Raw genomic sequence first — 21583 nt, 5'->3', positions numbered from 1 at the left:
TCCAAGAGGGTCCTGTTTCTCCCATTGCTGCAGCCTTGGATTAAAAAATAAATCAAACATAGCTCTGACTCTCTCTCTTGCTTGCTTACTTTAACAGACTGCCATCCACACCACAAGCTCTCATCCCAGCCAACTGCTATCCTAAACAACTGTTCTCCTTCAAACACTGACCTTTGTCCTGCTAACTAACTCCTGAGGAGGGGCCCCTCTCTCTGAAAAGATTCCTAATGGCTCATCACTTGCCTTTTGTTCTCCTTCATGGTCCATCTTAGGCGATCTCTTGAAGCCAGTCTGGCTTGAATTTAACTTGCTAAATCTAGTGTCTGACACCCAGGAATTAGAGGAAAGTCCAGGCACCCCACAACCTCATCTCTCTCTCTCTCAGTGTATACCATGAGCAAGGATGGCTCTCCCATACCATGTTTGAGTGTCTGGAAAATACCATTTGTACCAGCTGAACAAACCTGGATTTGTATGTATGGCTGTATGTATGCTGCACATTCATATGGTTGAAATCTGCATCCTTTCTAGACTCCAAATTCTTTTGTTATTCAGCTTTTCTTCTCCCCATCAGACACACTTGATGTTAAATGAAAAGCTGCAACATGGTTCATTAACAAAAGGCAGCCTGTTAGCTTTCCTCCTTTCCACTGCAAAATCCATTAATAATCATTTAGAAATTGGCTTAGTGTGCTTTAGGGAATGTTTGTGTAATTTTCAGAGAAGCCAGGTTCTAACGAAAGCCATTGCCTGAAGAAAGAGCGGTTGCCAGTTAATTTTTGTTCCTCTTCTCGCTCTGAATAGTTACAGCCATCTTGATTAGAGATTGGAGACACTTTCTCAGCAGGCTCTCTTGGCTCTAGTAACATTCATTTAGGAAGGGATTCTGGAGGCTTGCCAGTCAAATGGGAGGTTGTTCAGCACACTGATTCTTTAACTGGTTGGTTGTGGTAGCCTGGGGGTTTCCCAGTTACTTGCCAGTACTCGGTATTTGTAACAACAAAGCTCAAGGGGATGAGCTGCTTTTGCTTCTGGGTAGCAGTGGTGCATGCCTGCCAGTCTCAGCCAGTGTTTGGTTGATTATCCTTCTGCAGAGACTCCCCAAAATATCCCAGACTTATTCTTTCCCTGACTCAAATTGGTAGTCAACATGGTAAGTGAAAGTGGGCCATCTCTACATGACATCCCCACTCCCTACAGTACATGCCCCCAGATCACTCATAATATATATTGCCATGTAGCCAATTCAGAAGGGATCAAGATAATCTGTTGTCATTGGAAATAACCCAATGACAATCTGGGAGACCTTAATGTAAATTAAGGTGATGAATCACTTATGGCTAGAAGGCCAGGTTCAAACATGGACCACTTCAACAAGTGGGCAGGGCCTCCAACCTTCTATCACCTGACATCATGTGATTCTTTACAGCTTCATCTTGAATTTGGCACTGTACAGGGCAGCAGAAAATGTTTCCAATTCAAAAAGCAGCAAACACGAGCCATGGCCACAAAGGAAGAATAGGGAATGGCATTTAGCCCAGGAACATCCCCTTGTGTGGAGGAGCTCTACACTCACCCTGGTGTATGAATAGGGTGGGTCCCTTTACACAATTATTGTGTGTGTGGTGCTTGGCTGGCAGGCGCATTGGCCATGGGAGACCATAGCCAGCAAGTGCAGTGTCACTCCATGCAACACATGAGGGTGAACACCAGGGCCAGCCTGACAATGAAGCGAGGTGAGGCTATTGGCTCAGGCGGCTGATCTGCACGATGCCTCATGACACCACCCAACCAACGCCACTAATGCCCACCCCCTTTTACTTCCCGGGCCGCTTCAGGCAGTGTGCATGTGGTGTCATGCATACACGTGGCATTTTTAGTTTTGCCTAGGGCAGCAAAATGTCCTGGGACAGCCCTGCTGAACACCTCTTTTGAAAATTCTCTATTGGAGATCCATATTCCCAGTGCAGACTTACAGTTCCCAAGGGTCATTGGGGAAAGGTAATATTTCTTACACTAGTCACTGCTATGTCTTAAGTACCAGTACATGAAGCAGGTAAGCTTTTCCCCAACTTGGTGCTCTGGACTAAAAATCAGGAAGAACTTTCTGACAGTAAGAGCTGTCTGACAGGGGGACGGTCTCTCCCTTTGCAGGTGGTGGGCTCTCCTTCATTGGAAATTTTTAAGCAGAGGTTGGATGGCCATCTGCCATGCATGCTTTGGTTGAGATTCCTGCATTGCAGGGGGAGATGACTCTCGTGGTCCCTTCCAGCTCTACAATTCTATAATTCTATGACTGCAACATCCATCACACCTGACCAACAAGGCCAATGGTCAAGAATGATGGAAGTTGTATTCCAAAACAGCTGGAGGAGACCAGGTTGGGAAAGAGCACTATAGAGTCATCCAAAGATTTCTATTCACATGTCCCATATTCCCAGCAAAGCTGACTGTAGAGTTCCTAGCTCAGCAAAGCCAGCTGTGGGTCTCACCCAGTTGCCACAGACCTTTTGGCTTGAAACATTTTATCAAATGGTTCTTTTTAAATTTCTCTGTGATGGGCAACCAGCTGGAGAGAACATGAAAGTATCATCCTAATTGGCTTCCTTTTTCCATTTCCCCCTCTCTTTCAGCTATTTGCTGTCATATCAATTGCATCCACTCAGAGTGCAAGGAACACATTACTGGATTGTGTGTAAGAATAACATTATCTCACAAATATTGAAAATGGAAAGTTTGCCTCTCTCGCCAGGTTTCAGAAACATGAATTTGTACTTTATTAATCTAAAATGATACATCTTGTCTTTACAGAATTGCTTTGGATGTGGTGGGTATCTACATTCTAGGATGTAATACGACAGGCTAAATCTCTGTTTGATCTGCCACATTCTTCCTAATAAAGATGTTCCTTGCTTTTAGTCAGCTTGAATTTTTTAGTATAAAACCACTGGCTGCCATCCAGCACACAATTACATCCATCAATTAAATGTGCATTAAGTTGCCGGATCATTCATCTACTATAATCAGGCCATCCAAGGAAAAGAAACCTGAGTTGGGTTGGAGGAAAGAAAATATATTTGTTATATTCCTGCCCCAAATTTCCTCCAAGGAACTCAGGGCAGTGTATGCAATTCCCTCATTTTATTCTTACAAAAAGCTCTGTGGGGTAGATTATGCTGAGTGTGTGTGACTTGGTCCAAGTTACCCAGTGTGTGTCATTCTTAGCTCTGGCCTGATGCCACACTGATTCCTTTGAGGATGAACCAGACACTCCCTACAGGTTGATGACCTTGAGAAGCAGGCAGGGCCCCCTGAATTCAATGCTGATGATCCCTTGGGGGGGGGGACACCTCCAGGTTACTATCAGATGAACAAACCCTAGAACTGTCAGAGGTGAAACAACCACCCCAGTTCTTGAGAGCACCAGCAGCAACAGCTTTGGGTCCAGGCCAGAGAGCAACAACATATATACATGTGTACGTGTGTGTGTGTGTGTGTGTGTGCACGCACATACATCTTTCCAGAGTCATCAGTCAAATTGTGAATGAGCAATCTCTAATGCGCCTTCACTGTCAGCACCTGTTGAAAGGGTGGGTTGAAAAGGTGGTTTAAGGGGCCAAAGTATATAATGCCTCCCTCCCGCGTCTCACAGTTGCTGTGAAAAGCACAGGTCTCTGGCTTCTTGATCATGCTTCTGGTTCCCCTGCCTTGCTGAACTGGGTTGTTTTCCAGGCCTTGCTTCCAGATCATGTTTTGGACTTGGGCTGATTATCTGTGCTTGATCTCAGCTAGCTAACGTTGCATCTTGTACCCTGCTCTCTTGGGTGTAAAGGGCTTTTATCTTCTAGCCCCTGAATGTAAAGCTATACTAAGTTTCGCGTGCTGCTGAGCTAAACAACTGAACTATGCTAGCTCCTCCTATCATGCCTCGTGTGATGGAGTAACCATTTATGAAGATGACTACACTCTTGATCTGCTAAGATGCTCATGCAGATCTTGGGATCTCAGGATCCTTGACAGTAAAATGGATGGAGTTGTGTAATTATGCACTGTAAGTGCACATGGACACTGTGCCATTATAACAGCTCTTTTAGCTGTTACTGACTATTTTGCTGATTTCAGGACCATTCCAGACTATTGTTCACCATCATTGTAGCATTTATATAGAACTCCTGAGTATTCAAAGTACATTCTGTCCTCTGTTTCAGCTGTTCTTACAACAGTTCAATAGGCTGGCCAAATGAAAAAGAGTATAGGGTTCCTGTATCTCTGATAGTTCTGCAGAATGACAAGCTCCAACTCCTGTATTTTCCCCTCTCTGCACAGCTATTAAAAGAGCTTTGCCCTCTTTTCCATCTGGCCACTCTACAGTGATACTGTAGATTGCAGAGAGGGAAGTGATAGCAATAGTAATAGCTCTCTGGCATTGATGTAACTCAATTATTATGGAGAATCCAGAAAGATTTGTTGTCAAACTGCTGCATTCCCTTGACCCCTGCTGTTGGTGACCATTACTGTTTGGAGTGATGTACAATATGGTTAGAAGCTGTGTGAAGCTGACCAAACACATTAGAGCACATTATTGTACCTGCTGCATGGCAGCAAGGATGGAAAAAGGCTTATTTTGCTTCCTCCAGCACATCTTCAAGTAGCTATCCAGCAGAGCTTTTGAAAGTGGACCATAGCCCACCGCCTGCTGTGAATCTTTTGTTAAACATTTTGAGGATAAAAATGCTCATCTCTACAATGATCTTGGCACCACACTTGTCAGTGTACATGCTGCAGCTGTCAAGACAGGTGCCGAATGCTACATCTGGCCCTGTGTTTTGGGATCAGTTCTGGCTATTGTGGCCTGAGGACATGGTCTAGGTGCTTGCCCTAATATATCTGATCTGTGCTTCCTCAAGCTGTTCTTCTTGGTCAGTTGAAGCTAGCTGGGGACGGCATGGCTGGATGGATCCAAGCTGTAAGAGGTGGTAGTGTGCATCCTGAAAAAGTCCAAGTTGGACCCCCTTGCCTACAGCTACTAAGGTAAAGGTAAAGGGACCCCTGACCATTAGGTCCAGTCGTGGCCAACTCTAGGGTTGCGGCGCTCATCTCGCTTTATTGGCCTAGGGAGCCGGCATACAGCTTCCAAGTCATGTGGCCAGCATGACTAAGCCGCTTCTGGTGAACCAAAGCAGCGCACGGAAACACCGTTTACCTTCCTGCCGGAGCGGTACCTATTTATCTACTTGCACTTTGACGTGCTTTCGAACTGCTAGGTTGGCAGGAGATTCTTGGAGGGGGAGATAACAATATATGGTAAGGAGTACAGCAAGATCTTTGAAGGGATGTTAACAATATATAGCAGTGGAGATGTAGGAAGTTGTGGCAATCAGCTCTAGGAAAACCAGGAGGTTTACCATACTATTGGGTAATGGTAGCAATTAGGAAAATTATGCGGTGAGGTTATGCAGCATTTGTTAATCTATATATGAAATGTGAGCAGGATAAAGATCTGCTTGGACAGCCCAGTAAGTGATGTGAACCGATGGAACACCAGTTTCAGGTGAGAAGCTACAATTTAGAAATTTCCTCTCAATGTTTGACTTTTTGTGTCCAAAACATTCATTGACCTGAAATAGCCTTAGGAGACAGCTTTGTAAGAAACTGCTGCCATCTATGGGTGGAATGATAGCAAACCATATATATTCCATACTTGGTTCACAAGTGAGTTACTTCATGAAGCATCAGTTTTCTTTACGGAATACCATGTGGAAAACCTGTTTGTTACAACCAGTATAACAGTATGTGTTGAGAAGGGAGAAGCAGCAGAGAGACAGCATATAAACATTCTTTCTGAGGAAGGTGGGAAAGTTTTGAAACAACTGAATGCTTACACAAGACAGATTAGAGCCAAATCCACTAGGTTTTGTTCTCTTCACTTGTCTCTTCCCTTGGAAAAACAATTGTATCTGGTACGTTTCCACTACAAATATTTCATCTGTGCTATATTCCTGAAAGCTGGGGTGGGCAGAATTCAGGCTTGCAGGATCTCCCTTGTTTTTACTATAATCCTGATGTCCACCAGCGACAATCAGGGCCAACACAGTGAACCTCTTGGTACTCACCACCAATTTAGTTAAGTCCACTATTCAAGAGAGCAATGTATGTGCTCAAAAGCAGAACCCAAATGCCTCCCTCCTCAAAAAGGTCAATAATCTAAAAAGTCTTAATATACTATTTAGACTCCTGAACAATAGAGAAGTGTTGCCTAAAGCAAACTGTTTCAACTTGCTGCATAGCAGGACTGGCCTTCACATTGTATTTCAATTGATAATATGGATAGTGATCATTATAATGAATCAGAATTTGAAGTTCTCTTTATAATTATTACATTTTACATTGGGGAGGAAGGGTGGGATATAAATTCAATAAACAAAACAGTAAGTTTCCCCTTTTTTCTGCATGATAGAAATTCAGCAGATTGAGATTTCCCTTCCTGGAAAAGTTTCACCTGTTTAACTTTTGCCTGTCACAAGTCCAAAGAAACATTGGCCGTCTTATGTTGCTGTTGTGTTTGTCATCTCTGTCTTGCATACAATCTGAGAGCATGCAGCGCATTGGTGGTTCAGTGGTAGAATTTGCGCCTGCCAATCTGAGAGCATGCAGATGATGTGAGCTTCAATCTTTGCAAATGTCTTTTTTATAGTCACAAGCAGTGAGTGATTCTTTGAAGACTAAATATCTTTTTTCTTTTTTCTTATAAGAATATTTTTTTATTAACCGACCAATCACAGCAAATCAAACCAAATTACACAGCCGAATTTTAAATTTTTGTTGGGGGTACCCATATTTCAAGTTCCGAAGGGATCCAATCAACTTCTTGCTTCTTACTGCTGTTTTAATGTCCACAAATCTAACCTTATGATGTTCACAGTACTATCCAGTCCTTTCTTATTATTTTTCCACATCTCTTGTTGTTATTTTCATATATTTTTCCTTTCTCTTTGTGACCTCTGATAGTCTCCGCAAGCTGGTTAGAACAGTTTGTAATCCTGCGTGGATATTATTTTTTTTATCCAGTAGCCATATCCAGACATTTTCCATATGACATCACTTCCATACATCAAAACAGTCTTAAGCGTCATTAATCTTCACCAATCTGCCTCCTTTCTCAAAACCTCTGAGGAGATTCACTAGGAATGCAGTCTGAAAACAAATCCGTTCTTCCTCCCGGCTATAAATCCTTTGGCAAGATGGTGACTCCGAATTAATTGCTGCGCCATTCCCAAAAGCTCTTATTGCTTCTCGGTCTCCATAAAGCATACTTTTGGTTAAAGTTTATCTCCACACAGACCTTAATCATCCTGCTTGGGTCAGTTCAACCGACGGTTCTAATGAGGAGGGGTTCTTGTAAATCACATAGAAGGAAAGTAAAAAAGGTCCCCCCCCCCATTCAGCCCCGTTGTCAACATACCCCGCCTTTGGTGTATCTTCATCGTAAAAATATTCCTGTTTCTCCAGCCTGTCGTCTTCTTTCGCAGAGGTCACTTAAATTAGCAGACTTCACTCCCCTTCTTCACTTGAAATATGTGCATTTGCTTCTTTTGTAATTAATTATTCCAAATTGCTGCAACTAGTGTGCGATCAGAGACAGCGTCCAGGAGAGCCGAGGTCCACACGGGGGCATTCTGCCTAGGGCCCTCACCCCCTTCTTTCGAATTAGGGGGTGATTTATGGGCACAGCAGGCAAGGGCAGTGTTCCCCATTTCCTTGGGGCAACAAGGGAGGCTGCCTACTCCCATAACAGCCTCTTAATTACCCCGTGTGGGTCGGAGAGATGGTATTGTCGGCCATCTTCCAATGCGCCCCCTAGTGGCCCCCTTGAAGACTAAATATCAAAGGAAATCTTCTAACATCTAGTAAAAGGCTCAGACTAAAAAGAAAACTGCATGAAAACTCATACATATCAAAAGTTACTGCCATTACTTAATGGTCTTGAGAAATGTTTTAATTGAATATATACAAATAAATTGTAAACAGATAAGGACATTGGCAGGATTACTGCAACAACCTGCTGCTTCATGAGAGTAAATAAAGTAGATGAATAAAAGAATAAGTTAATTTAGAATATGCAGGAAATGATAAATATAAATTTAAGGAACTGCAGAAAGAGGAGGAAGGTAGTCGAGTATGGAACTGTTAAAATGACTGTAAAACTATTGAAATGTATATAACTGAAAATCACAATTTTTTAAAAAAAAATGTTTTAATTATTTCAATATGCTAAAGAGACAATAAACCGATTCTTCCTCACACCTGTGCATATCTTTTTACCTTTGCAATATACAGGGGTCATGTTTGCGGTATGAAATAAGATTGAGTAAGAAAGATCATAAACTCCCATCCTCGTTGCCACCTTTTGCAGCAATTCACTTCTCCCCAATGTTTAAAACTGAACCCAGAAGTTACTTCTGTAGACTGTGTGTTCTTGTCTGTGTGTCTATAAATATGGACACATATATAACTGAAAATCACAAATAATTTTTTTTATACACACAGAGAGAGTGCATTCCCCCCCCCTAAAAAAATGTTTAGGGGTACTCTCATTTTCCCTACTCATATGGAAATACTGCCCCTCAATGGGGCCAAACTTAGATTCACAAAATGTTTAGGGGTATGCGTCTCCCTAGAAAAAAAGCACTGTATACGAAAAACCCTGAAAGGGGAGAGCAGACGAAACAAACCGAGAAGACAGTGGCCGTCCGTTTTCCCTTCTGGAAAGGTTTAAGCCTTGCTGTCCCCCCATTAAAGGTCATGGGAACAGGACTTGCACATATTCCCGCGGACGCCCCAGCGGGTTAGTTTTCTCCCTGGCAAACGTCAACCTCTGTCCGCGAGGCTGAGGGAGCTGAGCAACCGCCTCCCTCCTCCTCCTCCCAGTCTCCACCCCTGCGAGGAGCGGCGTGTGTCACAGAAGCAGCACCACTTGAAGTGGGTGGCGGCGCCTTATCAGCACCCTCCGAAAAGAGCCCGTCTCCTCCCGCGGAGCTGCGGCGGGCGAGGAGGGCGGAACATGTTTGTGCCGGAACCACTGCGCCGCTGGGTTGGGCAGCCAGACGGAGGGAATGACGCGGCTACGAAACGACCAAGGCGAAGCAGCCCTTAGGCCTTGACCTCGAGCGGGAGGCGAAGCGGGGTGATGGTCAGGGGTCAGGCCGCGGCCGCCGCGGCGGTGAAGAGCGGGAGGAAGGGCTTTTTGGCTCCGCGAGGGCCGGGCGGCTTCGTCCTCCTCCCGTTCCTGCCGGGCCCCGCCCGCTCCCGCCGTTGCCTAGGAGACTGGAAGCGCACCGGCTCCCTCGCGCCGGGACTCGGGCGGGGCGGCGGCGCGGGGCTTCGCTTCCTCAGCTTGGGCGCGGGGGGCCGGTGCCCAGCCGCTGGGGCACGAGGTGAGAGCGGTTGAAAGGCCAGCCCGGAGCGGAGGGGAAGGGGAAGGGGCGAGGCTGGGGCTTCACGGCGGCTTCTGCGACTCGGTTTTCAGGGCTGCTGTCAAACTCGAGAGAAACGTTTGCCTCTTGAGCGCCGCCCCTGCTTACTTGGAGAATAAAATACGTAAATGTTTGTGAAATGTGTTTTGGTTTCAGGGCCCTGTTGCCCATCCAGTGCCGGATTTACGTACTGTATAAGCTAAAGAAGCTATATCTTAGGGCCCACTCTATCGGGGGATCCCAACAAAATTTGAAGGAAAAAAAATCTGGATGTACATTTCCAAAATATAAGATAAAAAGCAAAGCCTACATACAGCAACAGTGTTTTCCCATACAGTGTTTTCTACATACAGAAAACAGTGTTTTCTGGGTTTCCCCAGAGTGGCTGGGGAAACCCAGCCAGATTTGGGGGGGTGTATAAATAATAAATTGTTGTTGTTGTTGTTGTGTAGGCTCCTATGATGTAAGTAATTTAAGAAATTCAACACAAAAAACAGCGACAATTTGTTGTTGACAAAGGACAGCTGGACATATAAAGGGCCCCATTACCTTCAGTAGCTTAGGGCCTCATCAAACCTAAATCCAGCCCTGCCCATGTTGGGTGTTTGTGGTGGGGTTGGGGTTGGATCCTGTAGACTTGTTCGGTAAACCAGGGGAGGGATTTGTAAATTGCATATATCAGTATGCTATTGTTCTACTGTTGACTCTTAACTACTTTTATGCATTTTCCTTTTTTAAAAAATTAGATGTGAATATCCATGCATCATATCCACAACTTGAAAACAAGAGTAGTTTTCCCCCATCAGGAAACAGGAAGCTTTATTTTGACACCCATGCCTTTGTATGCCTTCTAGAAGAAAATGGTAATTCTTTTGCAGTGATTGTTAATATGTAAATTGTAAACATTGATATGAGTAACTGTGGATTCCCCCCCCCCCGCAAAAAAATCTGTTTCTCTTCAATCAAAAGTGCAGTCACTTTCTATGCATGTTCTGATTGTGGGCATTAGCTCTAACTGAATGAAATCTGGTGACTTCACAAAAATGTTTCCATGCAAAAACTGTATTTTCCTCTTCTGTCTGTGCCAGTACTTTTATGTAATTTTTGTGAAACTGTTGAATTTTCCTCATGTTCCAATATTGCAAAACTCTTTGGAGGACTAGATTTATTTATACTGCATTCCTAAACCCCTGCTAATGGGGGACTTCTGAGTACATGTCCATGATATTATGCTGTTAGATATGTACACTTGTATAGGACACCAGATCTTCATAGAGGCTCTAAAGAAGCTACAATCTTCCATTTTAAACTTGAGGCTGTTCTGTAAACAATTCCTACAGCAGCCTTTGTTTATGTGAATGTTATGTTATATATGAAATGTATATAGCTAATGTTTAGCAACATATAGAGGTTTCTGAATTTTGCAATATTCTGTATTCTAGGATTCACTACTCAGCAGTCTGAGATTATTGTGTCTGCTTTAATAAACATCATAAATAACAACATGAATGTGATATACAAGGACATGGTCACAAAAGTGCAACAGGTATAAATGAATGTGGAAATTTCTTAAATATTTATTGTTAATTGCTGTTTTAAAAGCTGGAGCAAAAACAAATCCCTTTGTTGTTAGCAATTACGATATGTCCTTTCTAATAGTTTGATATTACTTCATTTTCTGTCCAGTGCTAAACCCCCTTACCTTTGCTGCACTACACCCAGTCAGGCAATAAGATTCTGACAGCAGTAGCCTGCAGTGACCCTTGGAAAGGGGTGGTTTCAGGGTGGGATGCCAGCAGCTGTGGATCCCCTGAGGGGTTTGATCATTGGTCTCCTCAGAAACACCAGTGTATGGTCTGGCTACTGATGTAAAAATTTTAATGCATGAACTGAATAGACTGCTTGAGTGCAAGTAACCTGTAGCTTTCTGGATAGTGTTGGATTCAAGCTCCAATCAGCCTCAGCTAGCATGGACAATGATGAGGAACAATGGACATCTGAAGGGCCACAGGTTCCCCACCCCTGACCTAGTGCATTGTGCAATATGGTCTAGATGCTACTGCACAGTAAAATTTCTACCTTTCCACCCGTATTATCCCCATCCTTCTCTTCCTCTGAACATTAGTTGGGAAGAATGGAAAAAAACAGGGCTCTTTTTGAGTTTGGTTGGGTGCTGGATGAACCTTCAGACAGAGCAAAATTTCTGGAGTACTAGTTGAAAGATTTGCTGTAGAGGAAAACATCTTATTGGCATTGGTGATACTAGACTGAATTAACTTTTTTCTTTTAAAGGAAATTGCTCTTCAGCAGATAATGTCTCATATTGGTGGAGTGAAAAAAGACATGATTATTTTGGAAAAGAGTGAATTTTCAGCACTTCGAGCAGAAAATGAGGTAAAGGCAAACATCCTTGGTAAAACATCCAGGTTTATTTATCCAACATGCATTGGATAAGATTGTGAACCCCCTCAACCCACACCTAGCAGTAAGGGGAAATATTGTAGTTACTGCATTTTAATTAACCTTCGATTTAGTAAAGAATTTGGGATGTTTGAAAGAGGAAATATCACAGTAAAAGCAAGAATGGAAACCAGTATGTGGAGATGGCTTTTGAATTTAACAGGAACAACTTATTGGGTACAATGTAGAGAAAGTGAGTTGAACCCAATCCTTGCAAATAGGCAAAGTTGTTCACTGATGTTGGAGATATTATCTTTGGAATTCCAAAGTCTCCACTTGCTTAGTCCCTCTGTAACATCAAAACAACCAATATGCATGCATCAATATTTTTGTATCTTGTACTTACGTAGTTTTAACATGTATTCTCTCTCTTTTTAATGCAAAAATAAAAAAGAAAATAAAACTTCAACTTTACCAGCTAAGAAAGCAAGTAATGGTAAGATTTTTTGGACTTGAATAATATAACTACACTGAACATAGTATTCTAGTTAACGATGTCTGATCTTTCTGTAAGAAGATATTTTAAGACTACCACTGCTTTTGAACAAGTGTCAAAGGTGATGTTCTCGACTAGCTACCTGGTAATCCAGGAAGGAGCACAACACACGCACAATGCTAGATTCAGGATTTTTCTCCTGGGGGACACCTATGTACAGCATTAGTCTAGAAAACTGAACCACATAAAAGACGACTGCAGGGGATGGGCTTATGACCCATCGTAACTGCTTTCTTTTGAGCCAACATACGAAATGGAAAAAATCTTATCTGGCTTGCCTGTTAATCCAAGCTGGAAAAGTTGGGTTCATAATACGTGTCTCTCCCTTTGAGACTAACCCAAGCTTCTTTCTGGGCCTGAGGCTGGTGAACTTCAGCAGTATCTCTATTTATAGTGTTTTTATACTGATTTTCAGACCAGACCTTTCAGAGCAGTTTACATAAGGTTTTGATTGCTGTTTTTAAAGTATAATACAACAAAAACAGGATAATGGATCATAAAAGAACTAAAAGCCTAATGAAATGGATTTTAAAGCGCAATAAAACAGAGCTAATTCTCTCAATACCTAGACACATGCAGTCCTGTGGCCTGAGGTTTGGGGTAGTTATTGTTGAGAGGTAGAGCATGGCAATAGCAACCATCTTTCTTGAGACAAGCATGTGCATGAAGGGATGCCCTTTGGATGTGCTCCCTTGCCCTCTTTTAGTTCACTTCTTTGTCTTCCTTGCAGTATTATTGCTCTGCTCTTGTCACACCACTTTCTTCAGTTAAGTTCTCAATGTAGCCTGTATCCCCTTTTGGGGACAAAATGGTTTTTTCTTGGTAATGAAAACACTTTAATTGTATAAAACAGTGGAATTTCATGAACTCCTGTTTATGTGTAGTATGTTGTGCACCTTTTATGGTGGCATTGTCGGTTTGTTGGAACCATTGTTTAGGTGTTAATCTATAAAATACCATCTCACTGAGCTGAACCATTTATAGCTGCTAAATAAGTAACTCGCTGACTGGTGTTTCTGTAACTGAGGTAACAGGAAGTTGTATAATAGCTGCAGTCACTGTGTTTTGAGCTCAGAATTATGGCAGCTAATTTTTAAAGTTGGATGACTTTTTGTTAGATAGACCCTGACTAGCTGTATTGATACCAGGATCTAGAGTCACCCATAATCTTTATAAACATTTGAGTATAGTTCCCAGTTAGGCACTTTTGCTGTCCTTGGTATTGTGGGAGTTCAGTTGCAGAAAGAGCTTGGTAGGGCTGAATTCCCCCCCTGCTCCCAAACATCTGAAATAAACCAGTGTAGGCAATGATGGACAGCTGAAAGCAGTAGTGCTTTACTTAAGAAATTAAGAATTTGTATGTCTATTTATTGTTTAATCATTCTGTAGGATGAAGTTTCCAAAGTTCGTACAGACAGCAAGCTAGATTTCAACTTGGAAAAGAGCAGAACAAAAGAATTGGTATGTAGTCTTTCTTTAAGATTTATTTATGTATTATATTTATGTCCCATTTTTTCCACCAAGGAGCTCAAAGGAGGTGTACATGGTCACCTCCTTGCACACATTTTATCTTCACAACAACCCTGTGAGGTAGGGTTAGGGTGACAGCAATTGACCCAAGGTCACCGAATCAGCTTCATGGCTGAGTAGGAATTTGAACCCTGGTCTCCCAGGTCATAGTCCAACACTAACCATTACACCACACTGGTTGTTCAGAAACTGTCATGCTGTATAGTTTAACTTTAGGCAAAGTATTATTTTTAATCTGTTAGCCTTTTTGCCTTAAGAATTACAGCAGTCATCTGTGGGAATGGTGGTGTAGTGTAGAGTGATTAGACATAATGCTGGATTTAAAACAAGATTCGTTTGTAGAATGTCAATCTCTAGCAAAATATTTTAAAAAATTGACGTGTTTACACTTTAGGATCTTGATGAGTGTTTCGTAACACTGAACTCTGTCAGTACTGCATTTTTTTTATAAGAAAACTTGTCTTTTGCCATCCTGTAAATGCTTCATAACAAGCAACGTCCAAAAATAACCTCTGGCACGTATTGAGGAGCATTTGTAATTCATTGTAGGTTTGTAAGCGTTGAATGTTAAATCTCAACAGCTGATATTTTGGGTGATGGTTAACTTGCTATGTTTGCATGGCCATCACATGGGGGTAGAGAAACACACACAGGGTCAAATGCAGCCTTCCAGACCTCTTCATCTGGCCCATTGAACTCTGTCCAGACAATGCCCCTCTTCTCCCCCCGCCCTCCGCCATATCTCTCGTCAGCAGCCCTCCTCAAGTACTTTTGCCTGGCTAGATTGTGTCCTTTAACTTTAGGTCTTCTTGCTTCTCTGGATGGAGGTGTGTGTAAATATAAACTTCGGATTTTTGTACAGCTGGGAGGTAGCTTACTGTATAAAAAAGCAAAACACCTGTTGCCCTGCCCGCTTTTGCCTTTGGCCATGCCACCTTTGTCATGTGAGTCCTGGAAGGTTTGCAACAAGGGAACATGGTCCTTGCTCTGGAAAAGGTTATCTACCCCGACACAAAAGAATCAGAGAATTGTAGAGTTGGAAGGGACCCTAAGGATCATCTAGTCGAACCCCCTGCAATGCAGGAATATGCAGCTGAGCCATACAGAGATCAAATCTACAACCTTGGCATTATCAGCACCATGCTCTAACCAACTGAGCTATATTGCAATGAGCAGTAGAAGTTGTTTCAGTAATACTGGAAGGTGGGTTAACATTCATAGATGCGCATGAATGAAAGGTGTTGGTTATTTTACACGGAAGGTAATCCATTGTTCTTAAATTTCAGTATTCGCTTAATGAGAGGAAACAGTTGAAAATGAGAACAGAAGTAGTGGAATTGGTAAGAACGATGAACTTAATGCTCGATCCGGGTAATAGTCCTCTTCACATCTGTTGTATAGGCTTACATGCATACCACCATTATGGGAATGGCATTTAAATATCCATGTGGTAGAAGTAGAAATAAGTGCAAAATGGCAGTTAACTGGTGCTTAAAGTTCGATATTGAATTGCTATTAAAACCATGTAAGCACAATGGGTTGAATCCAGCGCTGCTGGTGTGTGAGCAGAATGGACTTCTCCTAGGTCTATGCTGGATTCAACTCAATATGAAACATGAAGCTTAGATGGGTTTGAAGCATGCAAAACTGGAAGATTAATTTTATGCACAGTCAGCCTTAATTTTTTTGTATATTTCAGAATTTTGGATTTGGATAATATCTTAAGTATTTGCTTGTGAATTAAGCCCAGTAAGTTAGTGCAGTACTGTACATGTTCAAGTATATTTTAACTCACCAGATTAATTCATAATACAAACATACTGTATTTTTCCTTCTATAAGACGCCCCCATGTATAAGATGCCCCCTATTTTGGGGGACTCCAATTTAAGAAAATGGGGGGAGATGGCCCCCATGTATAAGACGCCCCCAAATTTTGGACATTGTTTTTTAAGAAAAAAAATCTAGTCTTATACACGGAAATACGGCATATCCACTAGCAATATGAATGAAAACCTCACAGATTTTTGAGAGTTTCTAGTAAAAAATATTTGAAGTGAATGTGGCTAGTCACCTAACTACACACTTACCCTGAATTCTATAAATGATCCCAATGAAATATATAATTATTTGAAGTAGCCATGTTTGAGATATGAATAGAGAAAAAGCATAAGCCATCTGGTGTGCTTCTGTTGTCAGTGGCTTAGCCTCAATGCGCTGTTTACAATTCTAACTTTTTCCTCTTGGGAGCTACCTGTAGCCTGAATAACACCACCATCGTTCCTTTTGCATTTACTGAGCCTTTGGGGGCATATAGAAGGAGGCATAATTGCAGATAGTGTGCTTTACTTGGCACTGTCTCTGTTTGAACATGAGATGCTTTAAGTATGTGGAAAGGGTGCTTTTATGTCTGTGAAAATAAATCAAATTGGGCTTGTTTCTGCTTGTTCAGTATTTGCGTGTAGGAAGCATTTATTACAATCAAACTAGCCAACAATGAAAATTTAAAAAAAACACATTTTTTCTTTAAAAATCTAAGCATGCAGGTTCAGTTTTAATTACATTTACTCTGAAGTATGTCCCATTTGAGATTAAAAGAGATTACGTCCAAAACAAATGACTTAAAATTGCAGCCATAAATAAATGATCTACTGCATCTGTTTCAGACAGAAGGTGAGATTTGCCTAAGGTGCCCCGCCAGTGGAAGCTGTGCACACAAACTTACACAGCAGGGTTTCCCCACTTCTCCTCCTGCATTCCCTTCCCCCAAAAAAATTGGCTTGCAGGGATTGAGAGAACCCCTAGAACAGTGTAAAAGGAAGGGTGAAAGCTAGAATGCTTGTGCAGATGAAACATTCATAAAAGTGTAACCTTTAAACCTGCCCAGAGAATCTTTTTTCAGCTCAGCTTGGAGATAGTGGAGGTTGAAGCGGGGGCATTTCCCCATGTGTAACATGCACCTCCATCCATCAGCTACAGCCCTTCCCCTTAAAAAGTGCTCTTGCTATAACAGCAACATTCACATTGGGGTGGGGGTGTTACTCCATCCATATATAGAAACATTTTAACTGCTTAGGTTCTTATTTTGTTTTTTGGGTATTCTCCGAGAAAGCTAATTGGATGATACTACTAGGTTAGGCACACAAGCTATATAGTGGAGCAGGGGGAGCCTCTGACCCATTGGCTAAAGATACTCTGCCATACTGGACTTTCCCTGGCTCACAGTCCTCAGTGGTCCTGTTCTAACTATCATGCTGGCAAAACAGTGTGTGTTATCCCTGTTTTGTGAGGCCAGTCAGCTTCAGTGTTGAGTGGTAGAAGTGGCTTCACTCCTGCAGTGGCATCTAGGAGTAGATCACATTGGTAAAGCAACGGCAGAGTGATTTGCTCTTGCTTTGCTGGCCTGATTGCCTATTGCTTCCATCCCGCAAGGTGAGATATAAATCCTGTTTCTTACTGCACAGCATGGAAGTGAGGTTTGTGTGTGCATTATAGTTTTAGCAGAAGTGACTTTTTAAGCTAATTCCCAAGTGGAGTGGAGAGAATCTATCAATAAGTGTCCAACCATAATATAATGTTGGACACAAGCAACTGGCAGAGTATTGCAGAAAATAAAAACCTTGCCTTCATCAGAAAAAAGAGCTTTGGGGAGGGGGAAATTGCAGAAGCAGCCCAAAGACGACTGAGCATGTTTAGTGGGCATGGAATACTGCCTGCATGTTGGGGAGAGGGAACAAAAGATCATGGTGAGAGAGAATGCAATGGAGGAGCTGGAATGCTGAAGGGGGAGCAACATTTTGTTGGATGGTCTCACTCTGTTAAAAGTTACAGTACTGTATTGCTTTTTAGAGATGTGAATACAGTGTTTAAACTATTGAGATATTGTTCCCTTTTTCCTTTTTCAAAGCATGCACAACAGGATAGAGCTTTAACACAGACGTACAGGAAAATAGACACTGAAGTTGCAGGCCTGAAAACAATGCTTGAATCGCACAAACTTGACACCATTAAATATTTAGCAGGTATGTAGTTCTGTCATGGTGCAGATGCTTAGTAACTGTCTCAGTTGTCTGGTACTCATATGCACGTGTTTCATATTCTTTGTATCAAGTGTGACGGCTTTTGGTGCCTAAGAGTTACTAATTATCTAGTGGAGTTGTATCCATTGATTTTAGAACATGGATACCTCTTGTTAGTATCTGGATATTAGCATTTTTTGCTGCTGTTGTGTGCAGCTGGAAAGCTTGGAAAGCCAACACCACGCTGACCCTTTTAATTTTCTTTCCACACTAGTGCAAGGAAAAGTCCAGGGTGGGGGCACACACATAAGAGCAGGCACAGCAAGCCCCGTGACTCTTTTGCCAGGGGCACGTGCCCCATCTCGCCCCTGCCCCCTTGATCCAGCCTGAATCATGCAAATCCTATCGGTTTCCATGTTGTCTAACAGTGCAGGCAAGATCCAAGTAAAATGATTAAGTGTTAAAAATACTTTTCTTTACCCAGACTTTCATTTTCAAAAGGATTAAAATCTGACAATATGCATTCTTTCTTCTCCACCCTTATTTTCTTCCAGGTTCAGTATTTACATGCCTTACAGTCGCACTGGGGTTTTACCGTTTATGGATATAACAAAGCATCCCTCTTGAAAGGACTTGTACTGTCTTGCCTTACCAAAAAAACAACAACAACACAACCCTACGAAAAAGTATTGTCACTTTATTGAAATAATGTAGTCTTTACTTCAGAGTCACTGCCATTCTATTTATTTGTTTATAGACTACAGAATGTAGCCAAAGAGTGTGCCTCAAAACAAATGTAAGTACTGAAATACTGATAGAAACATAGCCTGGAATCACAGGCAACTGTATTTTGCACATCACAGCCCACTCATCTAAATTTTTGTGTGTCTCTGGGCTATTGTAAAACTAAAATGTCAGGTTATAAACATATCAAGCATGATAAGTTATAGTAGAATGTACTAGGGTTTTATATGTCAAGTACCAAGGGAGGAAAAAAATACAAGCATTCTTTTTGACACCATTCCTTCAGAGGTGAAAAATTATTTAATTAAATTGCAAGTTATCTTTCCACTAGTGTTGATAAAACACTATGGGTGGAATTCAACATCACACTTTTCCAATCGTTCTATCTGCGCAATTGTTCCAGTCTGCCAGATGGAACAATGCCTCCCCCTATGCACCCCACACACTTACGGTTTGGGAATTCTCCTGGTCTCCCCAGAACCAATTTTGGGGATCACAGGGAGAGGGGGGCAAAGCCCCATTGTGCAAACAAAAATCCTTGCACAGGGCTTCCACAGATGGGGTTGGTTAGTTGAATCGCACCCATTGTAAATATTTTATTGTACTTTAATAGATTGACAGGTTTTATTGTGGTCTGCTGTTGTAAAATTCCGTCCAAATAATAATGTTTTACGAGCAGATGTAGAAATATCATGTTCATAAGCAAATGCCAAAGAAACGATAGACTAGAAACCACCACATGCTAGCCATTACCTTGATATAAAAGTGGAAAAAATAAAGCTCACTGAGATACATGAGCTTTTTATATAGGCACTGAAAATTTCTTGGTTGATAGAAGAGAGTGACCTCCATTCAAAAATTTAGGAAAAATAAGGTAGAGTTCATTGAGGGAAAATAAGAAGCAGATAGTGCAGTCTTATACATATCTACTTAAAACCACTTAGAAGGCATTTTGGCAAGTAAGCAGTGTATAAAGTAGTGATAATCATATTAATAGTAAGTTCTGTTGAGGTCAGTGGAGCATGAAAGCAAACTCAGATGCAGCTCAGTAGTAGGAAAATTCACTAGAATGATTGTCTTATTTTGTGAGGTATCTTGAACAGTTTGAAAATATTAATAAGTACTTCCTAGTGTTGCTATTATTGAGGATTATCTATGTGTAGACTAATGGCTGATGAATGTAACCTTCTTTTTTAGAGCAAGCCATTCTAAATAATAAAAAAATTGTAGTAGAACTGGGAATTGCAGCTAGAACATATTTTTTAGGTCACAGTTCTCAAATACTTACCTGAAAATTAGTTCCACTGAGATTAGGAGAACAGACTTGCGTATAATTGCTCTGACCCAGAGACGCTTGTGTATAAACTGCCTGCAGAGACTGCCAGAATTTTTTGAAAGTTGGTTTAGCGAGGAAAGCAACTAAAAATATGATTAATAATAATAATTCAGTTCTCTGGTAACCTTAGTGTTAGATTACTGCAATGCGTTATATGTAGGGCTGCTTCTGAAAATGGTTTGGAAACTTCAGTTAGTGCAGAATTCAGCAGCCGGGTTGCTCACCGGGGCAAGATGGCTTGAGCATATTGCTCTGATCCTGGTCCAACTGCATTGGCTACCAATTAGTTTCTGGGCCCAAGTCCTGATTTTGACCTATAAAGCCTTAAACGGCTCAGGACCGCAATACCTCAAGGACCGCCTCCTTCCATATTAACCTACCTGGACCCTGAGATCATCTTCTGAAGCCCTTCTTCATGTGCATTCTCCACGAGAGATCCAGAGGATGGAAACACGCAAATGGGCCTTTTCTGCAGTGGCTCCCCGTTTGCGGAATGCTCTCCCTAGGGAGGTTCGCCTGGTGCCTTCATTATACACCTTTAGGGGCCAGGCCGAAACTTTCCTCTTTAACCAGACTTGGGGTGACTGACGTTCAGTGCCCTTTTAAAATGTGTTTTTTTGGGGGGGTAGTTATTGGGTTGTTTTTGTTTTTATTTTGATTCTATGTTTTTATATTGTGATTTTAGCCTGCGAACCACCCTGAGACCTGCGGGTATAGGGCGGCATAAAAATTTAATAAAATAACAATAACAACAATAATACAGAATAGGTACGTCCCCGAACAGAAGGAAATACATGGAATGGGCCGTAAGAGTTTGCTGGAGTAAGCACTTAGTGTTCTTCTTCAGACTTTCTGTAGCGGCACCTCCCAATACCACTCATTTTCTATGCTTAACCATCCCCATTTCAGTGACTGAAATGTTAGTACTGCCTCCAGAAAGAGTTTAAGTCACATACTTGGTTTGCTTCAATACATGCCCCCCCCCCCCCCGTTTAGTTACTGTATAGCAACCAAGCAGGATTTGCTAAATAATACGAGTGAATATTCAACATGCCAAAAAAGTAAGCACTGAAGATATTGACCTCTTTTTTGTTGTTGCCAATATGCTGCATGCACAATGTTTTTTTTTAAATAATTACATAACTGCAACCTGATCCAAAGCCTCTTTATATTGTAAGCTGATATATTGTACAAGCACTTCCAACTAAATTCCATCTAATATAAACCAGTGGCAAAGAATATTTTGTAAACAGATATCTTCCTGGACCAAGATACCCTAAAAAACTTACTTGGTTATAGTTTAGTTCTAGTTAATATAAATCCTTCATACTTAAGCTTAACAGTACCTATGATCCTGTATGTAGCTGTTTAGAATTATATCCCATTGATTTCAGTGGAATGTACTTTTGAGCAAGATGTTTAAAATCACACCCTGATGTCCCATGGAAGTTTGGGGATTTTGTGAGACCTAATTCCAAGTAACCATGTTTAACACTGGGCTCTACATTGATTTTTAGAATACTGTAC

General features: G+C 41.7%; 1 protein-coding gene and 1 long non-coding RNA gene across 2 annotated transcripts in view; both read left to right on the top strand.

Moving 5' to 3' along the window:
* Window positions 1-21583, top strand: part of LOC308482323 — a 176466-nt gene that overhangs the window by 91452 nt on the left and 63431 nt on the right. The window lies entirely within an intron of this gene.
* MCUR1 (mitochondrial calcium uniporter regulator 1) lies at window positions 8936-18642 on the top strand. The gene is made up of 9 exons (XM_081013715.1): window positions 8936-9434; window positions 10220-10336; window positions 10916-11019; window positions 11766-11867; window positions 12328-12369; window positions 13819-13890; window positions 15246-15299; window positions 17865-17979; window positions 18531-18642. The coding sequence occupies exons 1-9, from the start codon at window positions 9188-9190 to the stop codon at window positions 18584-18586; spliced, it is 909 nt and encodes a 302-aa protein (XP_080869841.1). The 5' UTR covers window positions 8936-9187; the 3' UTR covers window positions 18587-18642.

This window comes from Podarcis pityusensis (genome assembly GCF_964106645.2).
Source record: "Podarcis pityusensis genome assembly, chromosome: 7".
Taxonomy (NCBI): Eukaryota; Metazoa; Chordata; class Lepidosauria; order Squamata; family Lacertidae; genus Podarcis; species Podarcis pityusensis.
This window is presented reverse-complemented; position numbering and strand designations above follow the sequence as displayed.